The sequence below is a fragment of the Seriola aureovittata genome, chromosome 19 (genome assembly GCF_021018895.1).
Source record: "Seriola aureovittata isolate HTS-2021-v1 ecotype China chromosome 19, ASM2101889v1, whole genome shotgun sequence".
NCBI lineage: Eukaryota > Metazoa > Chordata > Actinopteri > Carangiformes > Carangidae > Seriola > Seriola aureovittata.
This window is the reverse complement of record NC_079382.1, coordinates 16,080,788-16,097,500: the sequence shown is the minus strand read 5'-3', so window position 1 is coordinate 16,097,500 and position 16,713 is coordinate 16,080,788. Positions and strand designations below refer to the sequence as shown.

General features: G+C 42.1%; 1 protein-coding gene across 3 annotated transcripts in view; it reads left to right on the top strand.

The window, feature by feature from the left end:
* The window catches only part of gphnb (gephyrin b), a 91,435-nt gene that overhangs the window by 35,060 nt on the left and 39,662 nt on the right, over window positions 1–16,713 (top strand). For all 3 annotated transcript variants that reach the window (XM_056405661.1, XM_056405662.1, XM_056405663.1), the window contains exons 3-8: window positions 2,252–2,309; window positions 2,427–2,519; window positions 6,876–6,970; window positions 7,401–7,467; window positions 12,881–13,153; window positions 15,261–15,395. In XM_056405661.1, the coding sequence (XP_056261636.1) occupies window positions 2,252–2,309; window positions 2,427–2,519; window positions 6,876–6,970; window positions 7,401–7,467; window positions 12,881–13,153; window positions 15,261–15,395 (721 nt within the window). The remainder of the gene's footprint in view (window positions 1–2,251; window positions 2,310–2,426; window positions 2,520–6,875; window positions 6,971–7,400; window positions 7,468–12,880; window positions 13,154–15,260; window positions 15,396–16,713) is intronic.

Sequence of the window (16,713 nt, the reverse complement as noted above, 5' to 3'; positions counted from 1 at the left end):
AGGCTACTCTATATATACATACACACATATATAAAGATATACATGCATATAGAAATGCCTACACAGCCCACATGTAGTTTGTCATTTTTCACCTGTTCAGAGCCTCATATGTAAAACTATCTGTGGTTATAGACAATACATGAGAGCTACGTATCCATATGTGCGCACTCTACATGTGTTGTACACATATACTACTACACTTACCTACACACACTCAAAAATGTCCAGTCAACAACATATTGCTGCTTTCACACAGAAATGGCATCCCCCGAAAAAAAAAAAAAGAAAAGAGAAAAACACAAACACAAACATTCGCTGGCACACACAAACTCTCACACACTCTTTCACGATGAACAACACAGCAACTAGAGGCTTCAGACAGGAGGGGTTGCCTAGGAAACGGTGGGAAGAAACCCTAGTTATTTGTGTTGAGCATATTTTCATTTGGGCTGAAACAGAGAGGCATAAAAACCCCAGGAGAGGGAGAGAGGTGATTTGTCCTGACAGCTCCTTTACTCTCCCGAGGTGTAACACAGACACACACACACACACACACACACACACACACACACACACACACACACACACACATACACAAATACACAAATACACACACATAAACAGATGAATGCACATGCATGAACACACACTCACACACTCACATACACACAGACACATACAGAGATGCCAAAACCCTCCCTCCCTCCCGAGCACATCAAGAGAAGTAAATCACTCGTGCCATCACAAGAATGTCAGCAGGGGAGTGTGCGTGTGAGTGTGCGTGTGTCTGTATGTGTGTTGTGTTTATGGATGCACAAGTTAGTGGATGCTCCGAGTAGCCCTGCATGTGCAGTGTTTCATGAAAAAGTACTTCTTAAATGATTCTTTCTGACTTCCCTGCCTCTTTTGTCAGATGCAGACAGCTTCTCTCTGAGTCCCAGGCTTCGTCTCTGTGCATGCTTGCTGCAGTATTTTGGTGTTGTCTTGCTTAGCGCGTCTCTCTGCTGCTCCCTCACTCGGTTTGAAAACTGAGTGAGCCGATGGATTCTTTTTTTTTCTTTTTTTTTTTTTGTCATTTAAAAAAAAATTATTGAATGATATTTCCAGGGTGCAGAATTTACTCTTTGCAACTCAGCGTGTGAAGAGTTATCGTCTCCGTGTGCGTTAAAAAAAAAAAAAAAGCATCTGAAAGGCAGAGAAATAGCGGATGCTTTAATGTTCATGGAGTTCATGGGTATTTGTCTGAGGGAGGGTGTTTAAGTGGCTGACGCGGAGGGGAAACATGATGCAGTAGTCTCCCAGAAATAGCGCTCCTTAAAAAAAAAAAAAGAGAGAGAGAGGGAGAGAGAGAGAGAGAGAGAGAAGGGTTACATAAGGGGTGTCTGTGCAGAGCCTTCACCTTGAGCCTGGGGTTGTTGTTTTTGGGGTGTCATACTCAGACTGGCCACAGGAGGTCAGCATGGCTCGCTGTTCAGCAGCAGCAGCAGCAGCTCTGTCCTTGTCAGAGCTCCCTCTTCAGTGGGCCATCCTGTGGAAAATCCTTTCAGGAGGGGATGTTCAAGGGCATTCTCTCTCTCCTCCTTTTTCGCTGTTGTATTTCTGTGTCTCTCACTCTCTCCTGCCACTTTTTGTTAATATCTTTATTTCCTCTGTTTCTCTCACACTCGTAGTGCGTCGTCAGATTCTCTGTCATCTGTTCTCTATTCTCTCCATCACTGTCCTCACAGCCCTGCATTTTCTTACATATGTAATAATGGTGTAGGGTTTCTTTAAAAGTCTTCTTGGTTGCAAGGCCAGAGAGGATGGAGGGCAGAGAATCTTTAGGTGCCGTATGTAGGATCTTTGGGGTGTATTTCTGAGATTAATCCCTTTCCTTTTTTTTTTTGATCTTTTTTTTTTTTTGGAGGGCAATTTTCTGCTTTATTACTGTGAGAAAGATAGAGATTGGCCACAGTATCCTAAGTCTGCATCTTCACCTTCTGATTCACTTGGACGCGCCACTTGTGGCAGCAGGGTGGTGTACTGTACTGTATAGAAAAGCGCGGCTTTCCTTCAACCGGTCACCCTGTGTTTAAACTCTCTGCTTCTGCTAAAAGGTCGTTCAAGAAAACACCGACTTCTGCTCCTTAGCTGATCATCTTTGGCCTTCCTGTTTCAGGGCGCAAGACAAAGAGAAGATTTTCTGTGTTGTCTGGAATCTTAACACGTGGACGGCTGTATGTGTGATCTAATAACTTCCCTCCTTTCTCAGGTTGGGGGGTATGATCGCGGCCTACAAGATCGTGCCGGATGAGATAGATGAAATCAAGGTATGTGATGTATCCATCTGTCTATTTATCTCTTTACACTGTCTGCTTATTTTTTTTGTCTGCGGCAATGATTTTCAAAATTAGAATTAACCATCATCAATGTGTGTGAACCAACAGGAGACTCTGGTGGATTGGTGCGATGAAAAGGAACTTAACCTCATCCTGACCACCGGAGGCACAGGCTTCGCCCCGAGAGACGTCACACCAGAGGTGAGTTCACGTCATGAATCTAATCATAAAATGACTAAGTCAAATGTGACTGTGGGCATTTTCAAATGTGTTCTCTCTAATATACAGTGGATATGAAGTAGAAAATCGCCGAGCGTATTTCTATTTTTTGGTTTTGGGTGAAAGTATGAAACACTGACCAAGGTGATCAAATTACATAAACACACACACCACAACCAGAACTTACACATTTTTCTTCTAATGTGTTTTGCTGATGTTCAGGGAATCTTCCTGTTTCCTTTAAACCAGCTCATGAAAACGTCTCAAAGTTGCATGTATTGAATTTCAAAAGATTGCAAAATGTAGTTGTATTTAAAAATAGCCAGAAACAAGTTACATAATGAACAAGGACAACTGAAATACGGACGCTGTCATATGAGGGAAGTTAAACCACTACGATACAAAGGTAGATCCCTCCTGTTACCTTCTGTGCTTTATTCAGACATTACACACGTGCGTTGCAGCACTGATTAACACACGTTGTAATTAGCCTCATGGTCACATGGGAAATAAAGAGGCAGAAGTTTGATCCTTATTAACGGCTTTTTTTTTTTTTCAAAATATGGTGATTGTGTTGCAAGCAATTCAGAGATAATGGGATGCAGGCATCAGTCTGGGTGTGTTTTTTGTGTGTATTTCATGTATCAACCAAATTTTAAGGGTTGTGCACACTCATTTCAATAATAGGGGAAACACTCAGGTAGATTAACTTGAACCATTTTATCTGACAGTTACATGAACCAAATAAATTGTCATTGCAGGCTTCATAAAGTGGTTCGATGTGGTTGTGGTCACACCTAGTGTTTCTTTTGTCTGACACATACAACTGGTTTTGTGTCAGACAACATTAAATAGAAAATTTTAAAGTGTGTGAAGACCCTAATGTGCCCAGTTTATATGCATACACACATTCTTTCATGCATATACACAGTCTCCTGCACTGTAAAGACAATACACCACTGTGTATACCTGTCTCATCACACACCATTGTTAACTGTATTACATATTCAAAGATTAGAACCTTTATTGGATTCACACTGCTCCACTTCAGTTATATGTACTCAACCAGCCTCATTCACACACACACACACACACACACACACACACACACACACGCAATTTTGGCAGGGGATGAGCTGTGGTTCTCAGCAGTATCATTGGTCCTCATCAATCATTGTAGACAGCAGCAACCTTCCTGGAAGGGGAAAGACACGAACACACTGTAGTCACTGATAATACCTGCTATCTGATCCAAGCCTGTATGCTGGAGACAGCGATATCTCCCTGTCTGCCTCTGTGTGTTTGAAGGCTGTACAGGACACAGATGACTGTATTGTGCAGATGAAGGCAGGACAGAGGCAACAGATTACACTCTCAACGTCTTTCCTCTTAATTGATGATTTCTTTCATTATTCATCCTATTTTTTGTTCATTCTATCATGTGGAAATATGGATGTTACCTTATTTCCCTATTACAGTAAGCGCTACATGTTGCTGTTTTTTACATTGCATCCATTAACAAATTGAACAAACCACGTCTCAACTGTCCGAAGGCTAAAAAACACATTAATCAACATTTTGATGGTTTGCAGCAGCCTGATTGCTGTTGCTGGAGTAATAACCACTGGTAGTGGAGACATGTACTGTATTCCATTCAATTCCTACCACACATCTACTTTTGTCTCAGTTATATGAGATCGTGCTGCTTTACTTGATCCCCAGAGTAATTTTACTGGTCATATGTTTCTCTGCACTTTTGCAGTGCTGGAAAAACCCCATGCACAATGCGTTACCAAAATAAAAGCTAAAGTAGTGTCAGTTTGCTGCCTGCATTGTTTTGTTAATCTCGAGAATCTTCCTAGTGTCAGGTCAGAATGTTTCATACAAATTTTGCTCTGCTGTGATTTTGCAATGCAAAAGTGTTGCACCAGTTTTGGTTACACACTTACTTTCATGTAAACCTATAGAGTAAAGGGTCACAGTTTACAGATTCATGCTCAGTTTTTTGTTGTCCTCATGCATGTTCTGGTGAATAGCACAAGAAGCATCATATGTGGGACTACATTTTCCCTTTTTAGAAAAAGGAATTTTCAACGCATACATTTAATCAAGGCGTTGATCTCGAGATACATTCCAGGCCTCTGCAGGATCTCATTCGGTTAGATTTCACCACATACGCTTAGCGCTTCTCCTCCCCTTGTGATACACCCCCTCACATTCAACATACACATGTGGTTAAGACTAAACCATCACCCATTTTTCCTAAAAACTTTTCCCCAAATCATACATGTTGTGTATCTGAACTCATCTTCCTCTTCTTCCAGTCGGCGGCTTTATATGATGAGGTAGAAATCCAGCCTCACCCCTCTCCCTCTCTGCCTCCTTCTCTCTCTTGTTTCTGTCTCACCCCTCCTTGGTCCCACCCACACTCTTTCCCTTCTCCTCATCCCTCCCTCCCTGCCTCCCTCTCTCCCTCTCCTCTCCTGAGTCCAAGCCCACGATGGCTCATCAGTGGCTCCTCTCCTTTGAAGTCTTTTCTCTCCCCTCTCCCTCGCTAATGGTGCGTTTGAAGTGTCACTCAACTCAAGGGCACCCAACACACACAGCTGGAGGAGAAGGCGCTATCTTCTCCGCTATCTCTCTGCCAGGAACGTGCCACACCAACCGCAGTCCCACAAACGTATACACGCTCGCACATAAACAAACACATATATCGCACATATCTCCGCAAACAAGGCGAAACCGACAGCGCCAGCATCTCTGGAAACCGCTCTGGTTTGCACCCCGCTGGTTTGTGTGTAATGAGATCCCACTTCCAAATCCAAATCATGCAAGGACGTAAAGTATGCTGTGCACAAAATATGATAAACAACCGGCCCGCCATAAAAGCCCAGGCTGTAGGACAAACTCATTCATCATTAAAGTGTTTAATTGCACGGAGCGACCAAGAAAAAGACATATTCCTGTATTGATTTCAAAGATTAAATCAATCCTGATTGCTAATGTGGGGGAGTAAATGGGGAGGAGACAGGTCAGATAAGGATTTTTCAGCCTTCAGACAGTTGAGACATGAATTGTGCAAGAGGGATTGTAAATCAATATTTGAAGGGCAGTCCTGTTGTTTTGAGTCAAGGTATGCATTCAGGAGGTTGTTGTTGTTGAGCTGTGAGACTATTATCTTCATCGTGGCAACAGTTTTATTATTTTATTTCTTTAATTGACATTCCTTGTAATGTTGTTGATTGAGGACTTCCCACTGTTTGTCTGTGCTGTTGCCATCATTGTAAAGTTAAATCCACAACAGAGACATAGCATTTAAAGCACATTACTTTTGTAATTGTATTTACCTCATATGCTGATGCTGGACTTGAATGGAATTGTTCTTTATAAGTATATTTCCTGTTGTTGTTTTTTTGTTTTGTTTTCTTCTTCTTACACATGACATTTATATTGTACCGACTTCCATCAGCTCTATTCATTCAGAAGTAGTCAGGTTTTATTTTCTTAGTTTCTCTGATTTCATTCAAGGAAAAATGATAAATAACTTCAAAATACTCACATATTTTTAATCATTTGCTCCCATTTCTGCAAAGAAATAACCTTCTCGTCAAGTAGAGTTGTATTTAACACTAACAATTGGTTTCCTTTGTTCCAAATAATAGTACAAAAGTTTATTGTATTGCATTATTACCTCCACCAAGGAGGTATATGTTTTAGGTTATGTTTTCACTCGTGTGTTTATTTGTCAGCAGGATTACGCAAAAAGAACTGAGCCGATTTGCCCTGAACTTGGTGGAGGGATTGGACATGGATCAGGGAAGAACCCATTCAATTTTGGGGCAGATCCGGATCATTTACTATAATTTGAATTTTTTTCTCTGAAGTCTGGTTTATGTTGTTAGACAGCGGCCTCGTTGGGGGTGTGCTCTCTCTAAGTGGCCTTCTGGTTGGAACATAGATTCAATCTCAGGCTTCCTTATTACAAGTGAACCGAATATTCACTCAAGATGAATATTTTTGTGATGAATATATTTGTTTATCTGTTTTTCTGTGATTGAGGAAAAAATTTCAACATCCACCTCTTTTTATAAACTCTTTTTGTAGTTTGCATTCGATTATACTGTCACCTCTAATGAACACCACCCTGCTTTTTCTTGGAGGAGCAACAGCACGAGCATTTTTAGCTCAGATGGCACGCCTCTCACCTTCCCAAATAAACCCAGCTGAAGGCGTAAACTCTCCAGTGTTGGAAGACACTGCTCCAAACATGAGACACATGCTTAGTGAAGACTATGATCACACTCACAACCCTCCTCCTCCATTCTCTCCTTTCTCCAGGCAACTAAGGAGGTGATAGAGCGCGAGGCTCCAGGGATGTCTCTGGCAATGCTGATGGGATCCCTCAACGTCACACCACTAGGCATGCTTTCCAGGTCAGACGCACAAAACACAACCCAAAACACACACTTATAATAAATTCTCAAATGAACTTATAATATTTTTATTTCATTTGTCATCTAGACATCACTGAGACAAACACAAACACACAGGATTTCACAAAAACACCCAATTTAACCAGTCACTAACAACTAACACATATCCTGTCACCTGACATTATCACTTATGTATTAAGTGTCATTAAAGAGCAGAGGTCCCTTCTGTTGCTGAAATCCCACTTTTTCATATAAGACACAAAGATGAGTGAGGAATTTATCACCTGTGATTATGTTGAGCATGAATTGAAGCTTTGAGGTGGAGGGAGAGGCATGCATTTCTATAACATCTCCATACGTTCGTTGCACTAGCACACTTTTTCTCTCTGCTGCGTTCCTTTAAACTTTCCTCCTTGTTTGTGTGTTGCAGACCTGTGTGCGGTATCCGAGGGAAGACACTCATCATTAACTTACCAGGAAGCAAGAAAGGCTCCCAGGTAGGAAACACTGCAAACTGCTGTAACAAGAGCTTTCTCCTGTGGATGTTAGTGTTCGGTGTAGTTGAGCCTGCAGTGCAAACTGAAGTGAAAAGAGATTCCCCTGACCAGCAGCGTGTTTAGTGGGTTGGCAGTTCGATCCCTGACGTCGGTCCCCGTTCCGAAGTGTCCTCGAACAAGACGCTAGACCTTGATAGCTCCTGATGGTTAGGCGAGAGGCTTATGCGGTACCTTTCTCTGCCGTTGGTGTGTGAATGGGTGAATGAGAGGCAAGATTGTAACGTGCACCACAGAAATGCAGAAAGTGGACACAAAACTCAGTGCTATGCTTCTGGTTCCACGTGCACAACATTGTCCGTACACAAACAGCAAAATGTGGATACACGCCAGCCGATGACCCGTTTTTTGAATGCTGCAGCCAGCGAGCTATATGACCTGCTCGTATGGACAGCTATTAGCTTAGCACTGTGCTAGTAACAAGACTGTGAAGGTCATCTTCACTTTAGACTCTCACTTGCACTGTTTTGTGATCTGTAAATGTGTCTACGTGTCGGTATCTTTGTGTGTGTGTGTGTGTGTGTGTGTGTGTGTGTGTGTGTGTGTGTGTGTGTGTGTGGAAGCAGTGTATGGATTTGGAGTGATATGACTTTGTGTGTGTCTCTGTGTGCATTCATTTAAATGATTAATTGATGTTGTGTGTGCATATAGATCTGTGTGTGTTTTTTTGTTTGTGGATTCTGTGTTTTGATGTATTTCTATATGGAAAAACGTATAGATGTACAGTACGTCTGGGTTTGTGTTTACAATATGTGTGTGTGAGAGCTTGTTTGTGTGTATATACATATATATATATGCATGTATGTATGTGTGTGTGTGTGTGCGTGTGTGTGTGTGTGTGTGTGTGTGTGTGTGTGTGTGTGTCCACCCACTGCTGTCTCTGTCTCCCCCTCCATCTGTCTCCCTCTCTGCTGTGCCGACCTGCACATCTGTCTCTGTCTCGTTACGCGCCCGCTTCTCCTGATCGATTTTAGTATTTCTTTTAATCAATTACGCCACCTCTCCCCCATCTGCTGCCATATTAGTGTCTCCCTCATCAACCCCCAGTTAAAGTTAACGGCACAAGCAGCCCATTGCAGGCTTTTATTGCGATGATCTCCTGTCATAAAGATAACAGGGAAGTCCGGCTGAGCCAGCCAGACGAAGCCCCTTATGTCAGAGTGTCAGCTGTGCATCTTTTAGCTGCTCGTTTTGTCTCTTTGGCCTCATTTACACTGCAGATAAAATACAGCGCATCTACATATTGTATTTAGATAGTTCAATCACACCTTTGTATTCACTATACCTCAAATATCTAATGATGTGAGCTTGTTGTTTTGTCCTCAATGTGAGGTGAGGATATGATTTTAGCCTCAGAGGTAAGAAACCTTCCTGACTGATGTGCCAACATCTTGACTTTGAATGAAAAAGTTTTAGTCTTCCATGACTATGTAAATGTTTTTATGAATAAATGTCAGGAGGGAAGACTGAATCCTTTAAGTTGAGAGTTTGTTTTGACGTGACAAACATGTTTAAAGGCTTTCTCCAGCGATTTAGCATTGTGCTTTTATCAAGCATCAGGACTCAGGAGAGACAGCTTCCCACAGGGACAAAGATGCTTTGACAAGGTAGAGTCTTCTACAGGGAATGTGAGGGTATGACGATGATGATGATGATGGGCTCCTTGTCAGGCTTTTCAAAATAATAATCACAACAGCAGTAGCAATAACACTAATGATGATAATAATGCTAATAATAATCATTTGGTCGAGAAAAGCTTGTCAGCCGGAGAGAGCCGCTATACCCCGGCTCATCCTCACTTCCTCACGCCTCCGGTCGGTGGCGTGATGACGATGCTGGCAATGATATTTTCATGAGCAGCGATGCACTGCACTGATGGCTTTGCTTCGTCTTTCTGTTATGGCAACAGATTTTTCATGTGATGATGAATCCATCACAAAACATTTTCAGCTTTTGGTGATGATGCCTCCACCTGCAGTGCTGGTATTTACCTGTGGGGCGGACATTTATTCCCACTGTGATGACATTTCTACACACTGCAGTGACATTTCTGTCGAGTGGGACAGATTTTTTTTTTTTTTTTTTTCCCACCAGCAACAAAAGCACAACACTGATTACAGTTTCACCCTGTTGGCTCTTGGTGGTGCATGATCACTCATCATATTTGCATGTACACACTTGAATTGTACTCATATCCTTGTTTCAGTGACTCGGACATTATCCGTCACTGGCTGAGAACTTCTATCCATTCAAGACTTAACCCCTCTATCTATTTATGTATGTATGTGCCTGTGTATGGTTTATGTTCAGCCTACAGGGATGTTTCTGTCTCTGTGTTTCTTTACTGTAAAGATATTTCTAATTTACTGTGGCATGAACAATGTACATACTGTGGGAACAAATCTCCCCTCTGGGGACAAAAACTAAATGCACAGTACAGCTCAGTATATCTCAGGCCACCATAGCCCATATCTACTTTCTCTAAATGCTCTCTTATCGCTCTCCTTCGCTTTAAAAAATATGCTTCTTTTGTCACAGGATTAATGAAAGTTAGTGGTTACCAATCACTGAGCCGCAGACCAGTACCCGCCCATGGAACATTTCCTACTAGGCCCTGGGGAAAAATATGATTTGAAAAAAAAAAAACACTGAAATATGAAACTGAAACAATGTGTTATAATATCCTTTACATTGTTTGAGCTCTCCACATGGATTATCGTTTGGTCCATAAGTATGTTTTCAATATGAAGAATGTTAAAATGTTCCTATGATGGAGTTTTGCACTTGATATTTCTGTTTTTTTGCAAGTGGTCTAGCGGGGTAGAAACTGAAACATGTCTTCCTGTTGTCCTGGGGAAGTCTTTAAAACATAAATGTTTCTTTTTGTCTTTTTCCTTCCCTCCATCTGTTATTATTTACTGTCCCTGTTTCTGTTTTATCTCTTCTTTCTCCTGTCTTTTCTTCCCTTTATTTTTGTCTGTCTCACTGTCTTTTTGTTTGACTCTCTCACTGAATCTCTGTCTCTCTTAATCTCTCTATCTCTCACCCTGTATCTCTCTCTCTTTCTTTTTTTTTCCTCTGTCTCTCGTCCTCTCTTGTCCTCTCCTGCAACCGCAACAGCAGCGCCTTCCCCCTCTTCCTGCATCCCTCTCTCTCTCTCTCTCTCTCTCTCTTGCTTGTGTTTCTCATCCGCTGGCAGTATATCCAGGGATTCTGCTCTTTAGTGTTCTTGACAGTTACTCTCCTCCAGGACAAAACAGAGAATAAGAACAGAAAAAAAAAAAAAAAAAACCACTCCTGACGTACCTAAAAAAAAAAATTTCGCCGGCACACAATGAAAGCAGAAAAATGGGAAAGGAGGAATGTCTCCAGGCTCCTTGACACCATCCTCACTCCTTCTTTTGCCCAATCCCTCCCCACTTCAGCCTGACCCACCCGGCCCTCCTTTCCATGTCTCTCAAAAAACGCTCAGATGTGGGCTTCAAACACACCAGCGAGAGGCATAAACAGTCTACTGTGTGCTGAGGGGTTTGGGCTCTGTGTGTGTGTGTGTGTGTGTGTGCGTGTGTGTGTGTGTGTGTGTGTGTGTGTGAGTGTGTGTGTGAGGGAAAGTGGGGGGGGGTATGAGGTGGAAAGGTTAGCTTGCGGCTACAGAGCAGGGCTAGCGGGCTCGTGGTTGACTACTGAGATTAACCCATTCGACCTCTTTCATCTGCTGGTCTGAGGAGTCCTTCTGTTCTCCTTTGTGTATTTGTCATGCGCAGCGGTGGAGGATGCTATTCCAGTCAGGCCATGCATCCTCGTGTGGATCCACGGACTTTAAATGCAGTCAAATCAAGGTGAACATCGTCATATTTAACCCAGCGTGTGGTGTGCACACATTTAAAAAAAAAAAATATATATATATATATATAAAAGGGGGACATGGAGTGGAAAGGTTGCTCCGAAAGCCCGGGTTGGCAGCCAGCGTAGATACTGTAAAGCGTGTGGGCGATTATTAATAATGTATCTTCTCAATGCTTAAAATACACAGGAAGATAAATAATTTCACAGATTAGCTCTTGTCTTGGGAGTGAGGAGAATGGAGCGTTTAGCATAGCCGAGGAGCCCACAGGCACACTGACACACAGAGACACACCGGAGAGGGAAACGGAGATGGAGGGACGAGGCTGGTATGAATGTGGCCAGAGGGAGGCGCTGTGATCTGCTGAGGTGGAGAGGGAAATCTTTGCTTTTTTATTGTGCTGTCTCAACCAGGGTCACACACTGTATTAGTTACACAGACATAAGGAGACTTATAAGTAGACTGCAGTGTTCCTGGTGGTAATAGTGTATCATGCAGTCTGTTCTTTTTGATCTCCTCTCGTTTTATTCGGATGTGGATGCTGTTTCTTGTTAATGTGAACTCATCTCTTCTTTCATGTTTACTTGTCGCCTTGATGAATTCAGGATACTCTGCAGCACTAATTCAGCCCATACTCATGTCACATTCAACAATCTGTTGCTCTTCCTTTTTTTTTCTTTTCTCTTAGAGCAGAATATGTTTTTTGCTCACTAATTATTTCCAGTTCTTCAGTTCTTTTTTTTTTTTTCTACGCGGGTGTTTTCACATTAAAAGCCTTCCAGCAGCTCAAAGGGCATAATCTCTCCGTTTCCTATGAGGCTTTTAATGTGATGCTCTCGAACTTTGAGAATGCACACACAACCACACACACACACACACACACACACACACAAACACGCACACACACACAAACACGCACACACACACAACCACACACACACACACAACCACACACACACACACACACACAAACACGCACACAACTCCTCTCTAGTACATGCTACGTGCTTTAAGATGATTGGTGAATAAAGCACGGTGTACTTGAGAGAGGTTGTGAGTCTTTCACAGTTTCAATGACAGTAGCTTAACTGTGATTGAGGGGGAAAAAAAACAAAAGCCAAGTAGTAGAGATTAGTGAGTGAAAACACTATTTCTGTCAAAAACAGACACACAGAATGGCAGGGTAGTGAGTATGATGTCACTTTTTTGTTGCACTGATGTATTTAGTGCTGTGGAAATTTAACAGGTAGTAACACCACTAGCATTATTTTACTGGCTTTCATTGGGTATATTTATTCATGCTGGCCAAGGCCCCAGCAGTCATTTGAGACTCTGCCATTATTTGAATATCAGCTTCATTTGAGAATTTACAGTATTTATTATTTACTATTATTAAGTTACGTCAGTGACACTTAAGGAGAAAATAGCACATATCTTCTTCTTGGCTGCAAGACAACTGTCCATGTCACCCATACTGTTTCTCTCCTCTCCCCGCTCCATCCTCCCTCCCAGGAATGCTTCCAGTTCATCCTGCCGGCCTTGCCGCACGCAATCGACCTTCTGCGGGACGCGGTGGTGAAGGTAAAGGAGGCAGCGGACGAGCTGGAGGACTTGCCGTCGCCACCGCCACCCCTCTCGCCGCCGCCCAACAGTTCGCCACGCCGCCAAACGGAGGACAAGGGCGTGCAGTGCGAGGAGGAGGACGAGGAGAAGAAGGACAGCGGCGTTGCATCCACCGAGGACAGCTCCTCCTCCCACATCACCGCCGCATCCATCGCCGCCAAGGTATCGGGGCGGAGGAGAGGAGAGGGCAGAGTTCATGGATCTGACTCCATCCATTTCAAGCTGTCATCATTACATGTTCACACGTCATTCACACAGTACAAGCATGTGTTAAAGGTGCTGCATGCAGGATCTTAACATCAATGAGCCTTTTCTAAAGTCATTAAGAACAAAATTGCTATGAACTGTGAATGCTACGCCGCGGTGCTGAGGGTGTCTCAGGAAACATTCCATTATAGTTCATTTCTTCAGTAAAGAAAATGAGGAAACAAACAATATTAACATGTGGGAAATGTGTTCTTAAAGGGATAGTTACATTTTTAGGATTCATCCAATCTGTCCTACTGATAAAAAATGGGACAATCTGACAGATGCATTTTTTTAGGGTTGGAGACAGGTCGACCAGTGAGATTAGCTTAATTGAATTTTGGGACCTGTTCAGAAGGAAATAGGAGTAGGCTTATTATGCAAAATAGAAAGAATAAAAAAGATTACATTACTCTTTGGATCCATGGCAGCTGTCGCTGCCGTGGCTGTCAATACATATAAACATGAAGTAGATTAATGTTCTCTTTGATAACACTGAAATCAGAGAAAGCATAAGTTACAAGATGTACTTCTGTCAGATGTGTGATTAAGGTTTGTAGAATTTCATGGTTTCATTTTTCAGCGCGCTAAAAACGAAGACGGTCTGTTATTATAACAAAGGTTTACAGTTACTTTGATCATGATACAGTGATGTTTAAAAATGCTACAGGTAGCACCTTTAGATGACTGATTCACTGTTTTTCAATCCTTACCTTAATGTAATGTCTCGTCCACTGCTTTCTGCTGTGCTTAACCACAGTCCACCTGAGCAATCATTTACACCGTCACAATCTGTGATAAATCTCTTTTTCAAAAACAGGAAGTTCACAGTCAAACATTTTTACTGTATGTATTTTATTGTATTTACTGTATGTCCCATTTTTGGGGTTAGTCGCTGGACCTGGTCCATATTTGTCAGACTTGTGCCTCTTCCCCACATGAGATCGAGCAGCCTCAAAGAGACCAGAAGTATTCAGGTGCTCCTCATGAGCTTTTCCAGTCAAATTTACCACAGTTTGTTCTTAAATAGCCGACAGCGTATTAAAAAAAAAAACAGAGAAACTTGGCCAAGTTCTGTGATATTCAAATTAAGAGCATGAGTACCAGGTCAATGGTGAATGTGTCAGTATAACTTCAATATATCTATGAAGCAGCATTAGAACAATGCCTGGCTTCCACTGATCACACTGTGATGTGGCTTTTTCACTGCATCACACGACACAGTATTTCCCAACTTTACAAGTTGACCGGGGCTGCATTTCTTTGCAGCCTTTGGAGGAGCTGTAGACGCGGGCCTGGCCTTGTTTTAAATGAAGTTTGTTACTAAAACGTGGGCTTTTGAAACCATTGCCCCAGCACCTAAAGTGGGAAACAAGTTTTCTTTCGGATCTTATTTCAAACTTTATTTCTTGCATCTGCATATTTACCAGAAGCAGGAAGTTGTTGTTGTTTTATCAGTAATACATATGAGGACACTGAGTGCTTCCTGTTATTAAAAAGTGAGATACGTCATGGTTATTAAAAGTAAAATAGGTAAAAAACGAAACTTATCCTTTTACATATCGTCATCATGTGTGTGTGTCTGCTCTGTTCACTCACATGCAACATCATACCCATCATCCCATCCTGCCCCGGTCTGCAGCCTGGAACTGCTCTAAGGCTCTGTTGTCAGGGTAACATCCCACCTCATTGTCCAGTCACAGATGGATGTTGGTAAGACTCAACACCCCGAAATCTCAACACTTTTATTTGTCATCATAATTTGTCTTTCATCTGCATCAACGTCATTTAAGTTTGACAACCAGATATCAGAGCTGTTGAGGTGTTTGTCCTCTGGGCTGGTTGTGAGTGTGTGTCTGGACTGTATATATACGTTTATAGTGTCTGGATATTGTATTGTGTGTATTTGTGGCTTCCTGGATCTTCACTATCACCATGTGTGTGCGTGCCTGTATATGGTGTGTGTGTGGTGTTTATATGCACGTGTGTCTGCGTATGTGTGTGTGTGTGTGTGTGATCTCAGATCCCAGACTCCATTATCTCGCGGGGTGTGCAGGTGTTGCCCAGGGATACAGCCTCTCTCAGCACCACGCCCTCGGAGTCGCCCCGCGCACAGGCCACCTCCCGACTCTCTACGGCTTCCTGTCCCACGCCCAAAGTGAGTTTGTACGCTCACACACACATTTACACAAATACAAATGCACCATTGTTGTACTAATTTATTTCCTAAACCTAAACACTTCCTCTTATCTTTCCCCTTAATCAGTGGTACCCAACCTGGGTTCAACCACTCTCATGTCAGCTTAGTATAAATTAAAGTAAGGAAGGTCAAACAGGTGACTGCGTGATATACTAGCAACTCTAAAGCGTGTTACATGATTTACATGTCCTGATTTGATTTGTTTTATTTTCTAGTTTTTTTTTTTTTTTTATCTATACAAAAACGGAAATGTAAAATAGATAATTTAAAGTGAGCCAACAGGCCTCACTCTACAACATGGATTGGAGATCAAGAACATACACCTCCATCAACACACACACATGCGTATACAGAACGCACACAGACGCACACACCCTGCCCGAGCCCATTTCCCCCTCTGCTTAGCCCCCTGTTTGACTCCCACAGTTCAAACGTATCTCTGCAGAGCGGCTTTACTGTATCTGCACAGTTTGCTATTTTGTGTACAAACATATTATAATGCTTGTCAGTTTCTAGCCTTTAATAATCAAAATACGTATATTTCTAATTTTGATTCATTCATTTACGTGAGTTATTGTTTGGGGCTGGAAAGGTTTTACTATTTTCCTTTTTTCATCAACTTTATTTTATCGTATTCTACCTGCTGAAATATGTTTTTCATTTCTATTTATAGTCTTAATTTTAGTTCAGGTGATCTTATATAAGATTACACTACATGCTCACACACACACACACACACACCAACAACAACACATCACACTGTCCTGTTCTCTTTCAGTGTCTCAACTTGGCAGATTTGTATTTTTTGTGTTTGTTTCAATGTGTTTTATATGTGAAACCCCTTGTTTGTGTGCGAGTGTGTGTTTTTGTGTGTTTACGGAGACAGCAGGTTGTGGGTCTTATGCTTGGATGCGTTCGCTTACAGTATTATTCCCCGAGGTTTAATTCAACACATTGCAATGTTTGTAACTATATACCCTCAGTCTGCTTTGTCTGTCCATGCTTCAATCGGATACTTCAACATTTTGTCAACTTGTGTCCCTCCTTTTTTCCCCTGAAATTGTCTTAATGCTGAGTTTTGTGACCAAAATCCACCACATGTTGAGAACTCCCAGGTTGCTTTGGGGCTGACTTTGCCATTTGGCTATAATGAGGAGAGCTAACTTGTTTCCTGTTTAACTGAAGATACACAGTACGTAGCTCTTGATGCTAAATACAACAAACTGTAACATGAAATGTCCAAGTATCCTTCTGTGTTTTAACCAATCTCTCCTGC